The sequence below is a fragment of the Eschscholzia californica genome, unplaced genomic scaffold (genome assembly GCF_041429995.1).
Source record: "Eschscholzia californica isolate CP2 unplaced genomic scaffold, dmEscCali1.0.p SCAF_5, whole genome shotgun sequence".
Classification (NCBI taxonomy): Eukaryota; Viridiplantae; Streptophyta; class Magnoliopsida; order Ranunculales; family Papaveraceae; genus Eschscholzia; species Eschscholzia californica.
The window spans coordinates 51563532-51576617 of record NW_028238472.1 but is presented as its reverse complement, the minus strand read 5'-3'; the positions used below and the strand labels follow the sequence as shown (position 1 = coordinate 51576617).

Genomic DNA, 13086 nt, shown 5'->3' with positions numbered 1-13086 from the left:
ATTCGAGCAGAAAACGAGATTGGAAAATTTCCGAATATGTAATAATTGTGTGGGAAAAAAGAATATTTATATATTTCTTTTTGTTTTCTCGAAACACCCCTTTACTCTTTTTTTTCCCTCGTCTTCTTCTCCTCCTCCCAGTCCCACCACCAACAACTTTGGGCTTCAATTTCCCGCCAATAAAAGAGGACGCTGGTCGTGAGAAGAAAAACCCTAAAACAAAGAAAGAAAGAAAGAAAAGGGCAGCCATGAAAGATAATTCAGAGTCGGAGTGTGAGGAACTTTCTTACAGTTCAGAAGAGTTGGAAGAATGGGAGAAGAAGTCACTTTTTGGAAAACGTAGCAGCAGCTATGGTGCTGGCAAGGTAATAATATCTGACGAAAAAGAAGAAAACCTTGATGATGGTGATTGTAGTAAGAAAAGACCAAAACTAGGGTTACAAGAAATAACCCAGGATAAAAGACCAAAACTAGGGTTACAAGAAAGAACTGAGGATTTGATAACTAAACTCAAGGAAGCCAGGTATATACATATATGGATCCAAATATCATCTTTTTCGAATTTTTCTTTCTTAAAAGTTAATACCCCAATCCAACAAAACCAAACCAAACCAAACCAAACCCTAGGTGGTGGTAATTTAGGAGGATGATATCAATTGTTGATGTACACATTGTTGTTGTTGTTGTTACAGGAAACTTGTGGAGGATGATATAAATTGTTGGAAGAATAAGAGTTATGAAGAGAAGAAGACAGATCGTTGGCCTCAAAACAAACAGGCCAACAAAACGTTGTCCGTTAAGGTGTCCAATGTGTATTTCTCTGTGATGACCTATCTTGATGACCATTACGAGGAGAAGCATGGTATACCATTGGAACCACATACCAGAGAAGAGATTGAAAACGAAATAAAGAATTGGGAGGTATATAATTACTAATAATCTTCCTTACATCAATCACATTATTATATAATGTTGTAATAATAATAATAACAATGTTGTCTGTTTGTTTGTAGGATCTTTCTATTTCTTACAACGAACAACGAGAAGAATACAAGAAATATATAAACACGGTTGTCACGATCAATTTAAATGTCTGTCTTCGTAATTTAAAGAAGGTATACTAAACCACACGTCAACACGTTGGACCACTTGGGAAACCATTTGTTGACTATACTAAACCACAGTTGAACGAATCACTCAACTTAACTCCATCTATGTCGCCTTTGCTTACTATAGTATATTCTCTTGCTGATTTTGACTTCTATGAACAGATTCGAGGTGTTAGAGGAAAGATAGAGGCTCTCGTTGACAACACATTTAAAAGAGATTGCATTATGGAACAACTGTCACTCCCTGATGATGATCTCTTTGGTAATATGTATGGGAAACAAGATATCCCCACGGAACAACAGGGCACTGAAAAGAGTGGCGAGGTATATAGTTTCAGTTTTTGTAGTAATTCGGTAATATGTTTTTGATGTTTGATATTGCGTGCGATGTTATCCCAACCAAAACCATACTAGATTTTCCCAATTTTTGTTTTGTTTTTATACTAAATGTTTAGTTAAATCAACTACTCCTGACCTCTGTTTATTGTTTTACCAATTGTAGGAGCTGATAAAGGAGATAACGGAACTGTTGGATGACTTATATTGGACCGACATTGCCAATTACTTAAAAGGCCTCTCTTGCTCTTCAGAGATAGTTGCAAGTGAATTGAAATGCATATTGGAAAAGAAGTAAGTTAAATTTGTAGCACAGCAACATCAGTAATAGCTAGTTTAATTGCAAGGGGAATTACTTACTGTAAATGTGTCTGGAACTTCGTAAACAATGAAAGATGATACTTCTTTTCTTTTATTTTCGAAACCCAACGACTTGATTTTTTTTTTTTAATATTTGATATAGTGTTTGTTCGGCATAGGTGATATTTATCGATACGAAACCTTTCGTATTCATGCCATGTTAAACTGAAATTCAGGCACCATATGGTTTGAATTATGAATTGTGTATTAGACTGAAACTAGATTTGAAGATTCCAACTTTGTTTAAACAGCCATTGTGTTTAGACTACTACAACCACTTCAATGTGGTGGTTTGCTTGGTTGCAAACAGTCATTTTGTCTAAAAATTTATCTCTTGAGATTGGCCATAGGAGAGATTCAAATGAGACTAGGATGATCATGGGGTTGGACTAAGGGTGGGAATCATGCGGGTATGGACATCTGAGAGCACTTGAAGCATCGAGCTGGGTGTGGGTGTGTCGGGCACCAAACTTTAATGACCATTGGAGGTAGATGGGTTAACCGGGCGAGCAATTTCAAACTTCTATTGCACCATTACCTGCCTAAGCCCGCTAACTTACTCGGATATCTTGGGTTTGGGTAATGGGTTTCGCTAATAAATATATTAATTTTAAAAATGTGTCTCGACAATCTGACAGTCAAATCCATCAGTTTAAGTGACATCAAGTACATTTGGAATGGGCTAGAAGCTTAATATTGAAAGTGACAAGCAAAAAACCATCTATCACCTTAAACATGCAAAAAGCAAAGTGCAATAGCGATACCTCTATCACATACAAAAGATAAGGAGTTTACTTTCAGGATTTCATCACATCACCTTCGCCTATATCACCCATTTTTTCTTATTAATATTATTCCTAGCTTTTCAACGAAAAAAAAGTTCATTTTATTGTGTAAGAAAAAGAAAATTGTAACATAAATATAGTTAATATTATAAAGCTTATAGATCTAAAAATTAAGTGCCGGAGCAGCCTAACATCGCCGACTTCAACTATGTATCTTTCTTCTGATGTCTAGGGTTATATATGTTAACCCTTGAAATTTAACTGTTGTAGCTAACCCTAGAGATCTAAAGGCTTCAAGCCAATCAAACTAGCGGGCAGGTATAACCAGTAAGATACACAGACGGGTATGAACGAGTTGGGGCGGACGAGCGACATAATCGGACGGTTCACCGGGTAACCAACTATGCCCGCATCCGTTTGCCTTTTAAGAATTGATTTTCCCCCCAATTTTTGTTTCATATTTTGCAGAAACAAGGACCTTTATAGTTTAGAGGATTCCTTTTCATACTATTACATTTTGATAAGACAGTTCATAAAATTATGCTTTCACTTTTCTCATAGGAAAATAGTTCCATGGAAAATGCATGAATGAGAGAATAAGCTCACAAGAGTGAGAATTGAATAAGAATATAAATTAAGAAATGGCAAAAAAACAGTAAACTCTCATGAATCTTACTAGAATTTTTACTAGAACTTGTTTCTATCCTCTTCAAAATCCTCAACTACCAACTTTTCTTCCTTTCTCTCTCATAAAAAAACCAAATATTTGTCACATAATCCATGTCCACAATACAACTTCTCCATACCCAACAATAAACAACTCATTAAGTGAAGAATTTTGTTCATGGGTTGTCTCAATATCCAATTCAAAGCAATTGAAAGATGGGGTTTGCATTCACAGTCCAATTTTGAAGTTGGGTTTTCAAGATAATTTGATTATAAATAACAATCTATTGTCTTTGTACTTCAAATGCTTTGGGGTCACAGATGCTCGTAAACTGTTCGATGATATGTCTAATAGAGATGTAGTTTCTTGGACTGGTATTATCTCTGCTTATGTAAAAGATGGAAATCATAGAGAGGGAGTAAATTTGTTTTATGATATGATAGTTTCTGGATTTGTACCTAATGAGTTTACGTATTCGAGTATATTACGATGTTGTTCTTCTTTATTGGAATTTGAGTTGGGAATTTATACTCATGCACAAATTATAAAACATGGGTTTGAATCGAATTCAATTTTAGGAAGTGCTTTGATGGAGTTTTACTCAAAATGTTGTTGTTTTGATGAATCATTTCGATTATTTGGTTCAATCAACAATGGTGATACTATTACTTGGACTACTATGATATCTTCTTTAGTCCAAGCTCAGAATTGGAGTCAAGCTCTGAAACTGTATTTACGTATGATCGAAGTGGGCATTACTCCAAATGAATTCACTTTTGTGAAGCTTTTGATGGCTTGTAATTTTTTGAGCATCAAGTACGGGGAACTAGTTCATGCTCATCTTATCTTGTTGGGAATTGAACTCAATTTAATTTTGAAGACAGCTCTTGTTGATATGTATTCAAAATGGAAGCGAATGGAAGATGCAGAAAAGATCTCGGCCCAGACTTCCGAATCAGATGTCTGGTTAATAACAACTTTGATTACAGGATATACTCAAATTTTAGATTTCGACACTGCAATTTCTTTATATAACGAAATGCAGTTTAAAGGAATAGTGCCACATTCTTTCACTTATGCTGGAATATTGAGCATCTGTGCATCTATCCCTTCTTGTGATCTTGGGAAGCAAATTCACTCTCGAGTGGTCACGGTTGGATTAGAATGGGATGCTTCTGTTGGAAATTCGCTTGTTGATATGTACATGAAAAGCTCTCCAATGGTGAGAGATGCTTTAAGAGCTTTCGAGGAGATAAGCTCACCAAATCTAGTTTCATGGACCTCTCTGATTACTGGTTTTAGTCAACATGGGCTCGAAAATGAGGCTTTTCAGGCATTTGGAGACATGCGAGTTCTCGGTTTTCAGCCTAATTCTGTCACTCTCAGTGGGATTCTCAAGAGCTGTTCTATACCAGAGCAAGTAAGAAACGTCCATGGGTATGTTCTTAAATTAAGACAAGATTCCATAATTACGGTTGCTAATATACTAGTAGATGTTTATGCTAGAATTGGTTTGATAGATGATGCTTGGAATGTTGTAAATAGGATGACTACACGAGATGCCATAACTTATACCAATTTGGCTGCAGGAATTAACCAGACGGGTAATCACGAAATGACTTTAAAAACCATCTCTCACATGTTCAATGATAATGTTAAGGTCGATGGGTTCAGTATGGCTAGTTTTTTATCTGCATCAGCAAGCTTAGCTGCCATTGAACCTGGAAAACAGCTTCACTGCTACTCTGTGAAATGTGGTTTAGGAAGTTGGATTTCGGTCTTGAATGGACTTGTTGATTTATACGGAAAATGTGGTTTCGTGAATGATGCAGAAAGAGCTTTTTCAGAAATCTTGGACCCAAATGTGGTGTCTTGGAATGTTTTGATATCTGGGTTGGCTTCGAATGGCAAAGTTTCATCTGCCCTTCTATGCTTCGAAGATATGATCTTGAAAGGGATCCAGCCTGATCAAATAACACTCTTGTTAGTGCTCTATGCTTGTAGTCATGGTGGTTTGATTGATAAAGGTATAGAGTATTTTTACACCATGAGTGATACTTATGGAATAGAACCACAACTAGATCATTATGTTTGTTTAATAGATCTCCTAGGCCGTGCTGGACGACTTGAGGAAGCCATGGCCGAGATAAGAAGAATGCCTTTTCAACCAGATGCCTTGATCTACAAAACCTTGTTGAGTTCCTGCAAGTTACATAAAAATGTAGCTATGGGAGAAGATATAGCGAGCCGTGCTCTAGAGCTTGACCCATTAGACCCTGCTGTTTACGTATTACTTGCAAATCTTTATGATGATGCAGGAAAGTTGAAATTTGGCGAATTGACACGACAAATGATGAAAGATAGAGGGTTGAAAAAGAATCAAGGAAAGAGTTGGATAGAAACAAGAAACAAAATTCATCACTTTGTAGCAGGAGATCAATCACATCCACAGATCAAAATGATTCATGAAAAGATAGAATCATTTAGGAATGATTTGAATAGAATGGGATACAAGTATAGTGATCATTCAAGTTTGTTGTATCATAGTGAGAAGTTGGCAATTGCTTTTGGTCTTCTAAATACACCATCGATCGCTCCAATTCGAATAATCAAGAACTTGCGAATCTGCATAGATTGTCATAGCTTTGCAAAGCTTGTCAGTAAGTTAGTTGACAGAGAGATAATTGTGAGAGATGGGAACCGCTTTCATTCATTCAAGCAAGGCGACTGTTCGTGTGGTGACTATTGGTGAATGGTTTCTGATAGATGGTCAGAGTGTTTTCTCGAGAGATAGAAAACTTGTCCGACCAGTGTTACCAGGACGCATACACTGAGATGATCAAATGTGAGGAAGAGTTGTAGTTGAATGAGTCTATGTTATTGTCTATTATTTGAGACATCCCAAGTCTTAGCGGTTATGGATATTATCGTCACATTTGACACCTTGGCCTAAATCCAAACAAGTACGAGTTTTGTTTGTGGCGAAGGCTCCTCGAGTCCGTCCAAAAGGCTCCAAACCTACTAACCTTGAGCCCGCACACATAACCGAGGTTCCGGACACTCCCAAACCTGTGGGACAATTGCAATTACTCCACTATAGTGGAGCTTGAGTTAGCTAGAGATAGTACATGTAAATTTTGGATAACCCATTCTTGGAAATTAATATATAAACTGTTTGAAGGCAATATGAAAGAAATCTTGATGTGAATTGTGATTATTCAACCAATATAAACTTCACTCTGTTTGCTCTTTCTGTCTCTTAAGGTTGGATGAGAGATGAATTCAAACCCCACCATGTCGTTTGGTCCTAAAGTGAACCGACCGAACAAGATAAAATATTGAGATTAAAAAATTATATGTACTTCAAATTTGATTTGATTGTGGTTCTTTGAGTTTGAAAGTGGCATTAATTGTGACTACGTCCTAAATTGAACCTACCGTGCTTAATATTTCTACTTTCGATATCAGAAATTTTGGAATGAAAATTATTTTTTCTCAATCACAAACCAATCTTCTCTTGGTTGTGTTTTATGTTAAAAAATAATCATATACAATCTAATTATTATTATTTTTGAAATTTGAAGATTAGGGCCTCTCCACAAAATATAAACATAGATTGAAAAATGATTTTTTTGTTTTTTGTTGAAAGTATAGAAAAATGAATACGTGATTAACTAGAAGTGTCACTTTTATTAGGTGTAATTCTGATTTATGTATAAAATGATATCTATAAATTTCTAAGGCTCAAAAGATGGGCTTTAATAGCACCATAAACACAGACAAATTGTATTTTTCGTGACATTATTTTTTAGAATTCACGAAACAAATTATTTTTGTACGATATTACTATCTTTCTCCATTAAGCAAAACCTAAGTACCTGTATATCTTTTACTGTTTCATGTTTCTCTCGCATAGATTAGACGAGGGATGAATTAAAATTTTAAAATCCCACAATGTGTTTTGATCCTAATGGAACCGACCACTGATAAAGATTATAAAATCATATGTACCTCAAATTTGATTTGAGTGTGCTTATTTGAATGTGAAAGGAAGTTAATCTAGGCAATGATTATAATCCACAAAAATTAATCCCCACTGTTACAAGAGTGCTCTAGTTAAGAGCATCTCCAATGCAACACTCAATCTTAGAAACTCCGAGTGCCATGTAGGATTTTTAGAGTTTTTTCTTAAAAATCATCTCCAATGCAACACTCTATTTGGATCTCTAAGATGACGTGTCGAGAGTGGAATAGAGATATCTCAAGAGGACACTCTATTTCTAGAGTGTCCTCTTGAGATATCTCTAATTGTCCAACTCATCAATATTTGATTTTCAACCAATAGAAATCAAGTATTCTATATTTTCTAAAATAACTAATTATTTATTTACGAAAATAACTATGCCACATAAGTAAATAAGATAAGTTTAGAGTTTTGCATTGGAGACAACAAAAAATTGAAGATCTCTATTAACGCCACGTAGGAGTGAGAATCTCAATTGAAACTTGACACATATGATGAATGGAGATTTTTTTGAGTTTTGCATTGGAGATGCTCTAAGTACGGATCCACTTAAAATCTAACTTCTACTCTGGATTGATTGAGAAACTTCACTTTTGGACTTTTGTTTTGTTTTATTTGGTTGAGTTTACAAATAGGGTCATGGGCTTGAAAATCCACCTAATCTTACCTTTGTTTTATTCATTGTTTTAATTACATGACATAAATTTTGATGACAAAGCGTTTTTATCGAAGTTAGATCTTAGAATTTTATGAACTTAAAGAGGGATGAGACCAAATGGTGATAACTAACATTAGAGGATTGCAAGCAGACGTTGTCCACAGGTTCAACACAACAAACAAACCTCTTATATAAAATCTGAAAATGTATGTTTTGTGCTACGTTTTCTGATTAATCCTGTTAGAGCATCTCTAATGCAACACTCAAACTCTAAATCTTAGAGTGCCACATAAGATTTTTTTAGAGTTTTTCTTTAAAATCCATTTCCAATACAAAACTTAACATGAATCTCTAAAGTAATGTGTCAAGATTTACTTTTGAGATCCTTAAGAGGACACTCTAAATTTAGAGCGTCCTCTTGAGGATCTCTAAGTGCCACATAAGCAAATCAATTACTTTTAAACTAAAGTATAGGTTTTTAGAATTTCTCCCATTCTCTTGAGTGTTGCATTGGAGAAAATTTTGCAATAAATGTGTCTCTAAATGACCAAATAAGAAAGAGACCATTTAGAGATTCATTTTTCACACTTGACATATAGGAATTTTAGAGTTTTTCTTGAGTCTTGCATTGGAGATGCTCTTACTCTCTCCTCTCACATTTGCATGTCGTAATACCTTTTGGGTTGTCTATGTCTAAAGTTCTATTTCTAAAAAATAGAGTATATGGATTTTTTACTTTTTTTTCTAGAAGTATCAATAAATCTTTTACTCTTTCGCTAGTTGTCTTAATAAAGATAAAATTCAGGAGCGGTCTAGCTTTAATTTAACTACATAAATCAATGATGTTTTCTTTAAAAATTGAATTTTCAAAATGACACATAAATGTTTCAACAACAAAAAAATGACTTATAAATGTAATAAGAAGGATAACAAACAGGTTGTTAGTTCTAAAAAGAAAAACAAACAAACAGGTGGTTGATTCAATGGGTCCAAGCTCGTACCGTTAGTATGACTTGGCCCCTGAGGCCCTCACCATCAGATCTCTAGATAAAATTCTATCTATAAAGAAATTCCACAAATAGATTATCCTTAGATTTATGAAGTGGTACACCTGCAAAAAAAAAAAAAAACTCTCAATGTTTTCATCTTTAATTTCAGTCCTAAAAACATCTCCTTCAATTATCTTGTTGTTCCCTCTGTGAACAGGATGCATGTCTATACTAGAGAAGCCACACCTTTCTTTGGTCTTAAAGTGGGAAGTAGCATGAATAAAATGGATACATTTATACCCATGCATCAATAGCTTGATTGCCACTTTATCATTATTAATTAAAATCTACTTTTCTTCTTTTACAAAGGTCATAGGTTTTTAGATAGTACCACATTTGAAATAAGTCCAAGTGGGCTAAAAGATTCTTTTGACCCAACACCCCTCTTTGAACAAACAACAAATATGCTTCTTTCACAAAAATTGAATAACAAATAGAGAATATGTAAGTTTCACCAAATATCTCTAGTTGAACTTGAATATTCTGGATAATGGAAGAGTACAAAAATAGTTTATTATTCTTTCATATCATTATTATTTTTAGTTGGACAGGAAATTGAAAAATCGTCTTTCTGCAGATTCTTTTTTCCCTATATACTCATGTACATGTACTTAATACTAGCCTTTTTCTTTTTTCTTTTCTTCAAAAACAAACCCTCAATAGTTATTAAAAATGATGGGGTTCCAAGGTGATCTCTTCAATAAGAATATTAATATGTTATCATTCAACCAGGGACGGATCCAGACTTTTCACTTAGGGGCTGCAAACTTACATACCTAAATTTTTTTTTTTTTTTTTTTGCAAACACAATAACTAACAACATACTTGTATTCATTAATTATATTAATACATCAACGATTACAAACTCAATTCTTCTAAGAGAGTTTATGTTTCGAAATATTCGCATAACCGACTCATTATCAATTTCACTAACATAAAATAGTTAAACCGCTAAGCCAAACTCTACTTACTATCATTCGTACGCATGATTAGACATATAGTAATACACACATACATACAAAAAAATTACATAAAATGCTTGTGGAGGGTTTCATTCCCATGACCCCGCACTCAAGACCAAAGTTTACCCAAGCCCTCACCACTAAGCCAAACATTTCTTCACATCATAATCATACATTACTAGACCTATATTATATATAGTTATACAAACATATATAAAAAAAATTGCTACTACCACTATTTCAATTTTTGTTTTTGGAGAGGATCCCTGGGGTGCGGTCGCACCCCCTCACACCCCCATGGATCCGCCCATGCATTCAACCAATATGAATTTCACTTGTTTGCTCTTTTCCTGTCTCTCTTGAGTTAGATGAGAGATTGATTAAACCGGACTTTTGGTCCTAAAGTGAACCGACCAATATCATATACTACTATTTAGATTATAAAACTATATGAGTGGTTGTTTGAGTTTGAAAGTTACCTTAATTGTGACTATAACCTAGGCAAAGATGATGATTGTCAAATATAATCTAGAAAAAAGTAATCTCGGCTGATACAAGGGAGATGATACACGATCCTCCTTGTACGCTTCCCTGTTTAGACAGCGAATAAGACAAGAGGTATTCTAGTCTCTTTACATTTAAAAAAAAAGACTAAAATATTCCTTACGTTATTAGAGGGAGGGGATGAATAGTTCCATCTATCAGCTTCCTAATATAAGACTAGGGGTAATAACTAGAAAGGTCAAAATAATATTGAAAATGAGTAGAAAAGCACAAAACATTTGAAAATTATTATTCAGGTCAAAAAGTATACAAAGACTAAATTATTCTTTTTTGTCTTTTTGTGTAACTAAATTCTTTTATTTTTCTTTAAACTTTAAATCGATATAATTTTTGTTTGAGATGTCGGATTTCAATAAAATTTATGTATTTAGAAATGATTTTTCATTAGCTTTCTAACAAGATCCACTTTCAATACTTTTTTTCAAAAAAAAAAACCAGAAAAATACGGTGTTTTTTCGCTTACGTTTTTCTGCAAACACGTGTTTGCACAATCTGTTATGCAAACAACTGTTTGTAGCAATCTGTTCAGTTCTGCAAACAAACGTTTGCAAACAAGTGTTTGCATTTGCGATATTGCAAACAAGTGTTTGCATTTGTGATTTTGCAAACATGTGTTTGCATGTGCGACAATGCAAACATGTGTTTGCATGTGCGACAATGCAAACTGAGTTGTTTTCACTTTTGAGGCTTACTTTTGAGGCTTCATAGTTCATACCTTTGAATTGGGTAAAATATCTCTCGTATATCTGTTGGCTTGGTTCATATATTGATCACATTATGAAAGTAGGAAGAGTCTGTGTGAAAGCAAGTAAGAGATTTGGAGGTATAAAGATTGACTTATATAAAGAAAGCAAAGTGAGAATTGATTGATGCCCTTGTTCTAATTGATTATCAAATTGACCAGTTCTTAAGAAGAACCACCACCAAATAGCAAACCCAAACAACAATGAAACAACAACACCCAAAACACCAGCTACAATTATAATTATCAAATTTCTCTTCTTCTTACCACCATAGTTTGATCCAAGAGGACCACCATATGGAACATCAAACTCATCATCTTTGGATGAAGAAGATGAAGAACAGGAACCTCAAACTTAGGTCGAGTCAAGAAGAAGATGATTCTAAGAAGAAGAAGATGATTCTAAGAAGAAGAAGATGATTCGAAGAAGAATAAGATGATTTGAAGAAGAAGAAGAAGAACAGGTAAAAGAAGAAGAACGAGTAGAAGAAAGAAAAAAAACCTAAATGTGTTTTTAGAGAGAGAGGGATAGTTTTATTAAGTAAGGGTATTGTGGGAATGATAAAGAAAAAAAATGACCTTAATAATAATTATCAATATTATTTTAAACTTCACCTATTATTACACATAATATTGTGGTAACTTCTACCTAATAGAAAAAAGTCTAGGCTTTTTTAGTTATTATAATAATTTTTTAGACCTAAACAACCATTTTCTAATAAGACTAGTAGTGTTCAATGTAAGTGTGACCCCACCTACAACTTAATTTCACACTGAATTGGGTGAGAAACTTTTCTTTTCGGTTTATTATTTTGTTTTTTTTTGGTTGCTTTTACTAATCCCAAGTGATGCTGAAATCTAGTGTATAAAAGTCCTATTTAAATTTATGAGAATTTGTGTAGCTTCTGCTATTGTGCTTACTTTTAACAAGCTTTCATCAAGGAATATTGTCCAACCCCATTGGTAAGAGGGACACCCCATCCAAAAGCAGTATTTTATTTTAAATTGAAATTTCAAGTTCACAAACTAAATGAAAGTTGATTTTCTCAATCAGAAACACAATCTTCTGTTTAGTTCTTCCCAACCACCAAAAATGATCTTAGCCTAAGTAAGTAAAAAAAAAAATACATAGTTTGGGTCTTCCCAACCAGCAAAAGTGATCTTAGCATGAGTAATTAAAAAAATACATAATAAAGTACCGTCAGTGGCATGGACCACTGTTATTGAGCTTTGTTAGACTTGGAGTGGCAAAGGCAGATTACATGGGTCTTTGTGGGGGCACGTGCCCCCCACAAGACCCTATGTAGCTTCACCCCGAGATATCTCCACAAAATATAAAATACTACAAAAATATACTGGAAAAGTATTTTCAAAATAAGTAAAAAGTATCACGTTTATTATGTGTAATTGTCACTTATGTATAAAATAATATTTATAATTTTCCGCCTTTTGCATTTTTTAATTTTTGGATATTATTTTGTTTGAGATAACGAAAATCCATTAATTGTCAAATAGTGTATCCTAAATCTATGACAACTTTAATGCACCATAATAGAATACACAAATACTTATTACTTAGATTAAGAAAAATGTTAATGAACAAGAAAAATCAAGCAGACTCTAGATATAAATTCTGTGTAGTTTGTAGAGATTTACATTTTCGACAATTCTAATCCACTAAACCGTAAATCAAAACAAACCACATAAGATTCTTGTCCAGAATCCACCTGATTTTTCTTGTTCCATACCATTAGGATGTTCTACATAATTGCATAATAAAAAATCCAAGAAAGTTTTTGGAAATAAAGATTTGGTCAATTAAAATAAACT

General features: G+C 33.9%; 2 protein-coding genes across 2 annotated transcripts; both read left to right on the top strand.

Moving 5' to 3' along the window:
• The first annotated feature begins 102 nt into the window (after window positions 1-102).
• Window positions 103-1869, top strand: LOC147540398 (uncharacterized). The gene is made up of 5 exons (XM_086639050.1): window positions 103-523; window positions 693-921; window positions 1014-1115; window positions 1272-1433; window positions 1612-1869. The coding sequence occupies exons 1-5, from the start codon at window positions 249-251 to the stop codon at window positions 1741-1743; spliced, it is 900 nt and encodes a 299-aa protein (XP_086495176.1). The 5' UTR covers window positions 103-248; the 3' UTR covers window positions 1744-1869.
• A 993-nt stretch (window positions 1870-2862) lies between these two features.
• On the top strand, window positions 2863-6442 carry LOC147540397 (pentatricopeptide repeat-containing protein At5g52850, chloroplastic-like). The gene has a single exon (XM_086639047.1). The coding sequence runs from the start codon at window positions 3256-3258 to the stop codon at window positions 6007-6009; it is 2754 nt and encodes a 917-aa protein (XP_086495173.1). The 5' UTR covers window positions 2863-3255; the 3' UTR covers window positions 6010-6442.
• The last annotated feature ends 6644 nt before the right edge of the window (window positions 6443-13086 follow it).

What these genes read in the sequence shown, in the direction of transcription:
- LOC147540398 (XM_086639050.1), top strand. Translation starts at nt 249, where the DNA reads ATGAAAGATAATTCAGAGTCGGAGTGTGAGGAACTTTCTTACAGTTCA. An exon ending in ACTAAACTCAAGGAAGCCAG is followed by an intron (nt 524 to 692) that starts GTATATACATAT and finishes TTGTTGTTACAG; the next exon opens with GAAACTTGTGGAGGATGATA. An exon ending in ACGAAATAAAGAATTGGGAG is followed by an intron (nt 922 to 1,013) that starts GTATATAATTAC and finishes GTTTGTTTGTAG; the next exon opens with GATCTTTCTATTTCTTACAA.
- LOC147540397 (XM_086639047.1), top strand. Translation starts at nt 3,256, where the DNA reads ATGAATCTTACTAGAATTTTTACTAGAACTTGTTTCTATCCTCTTCAA.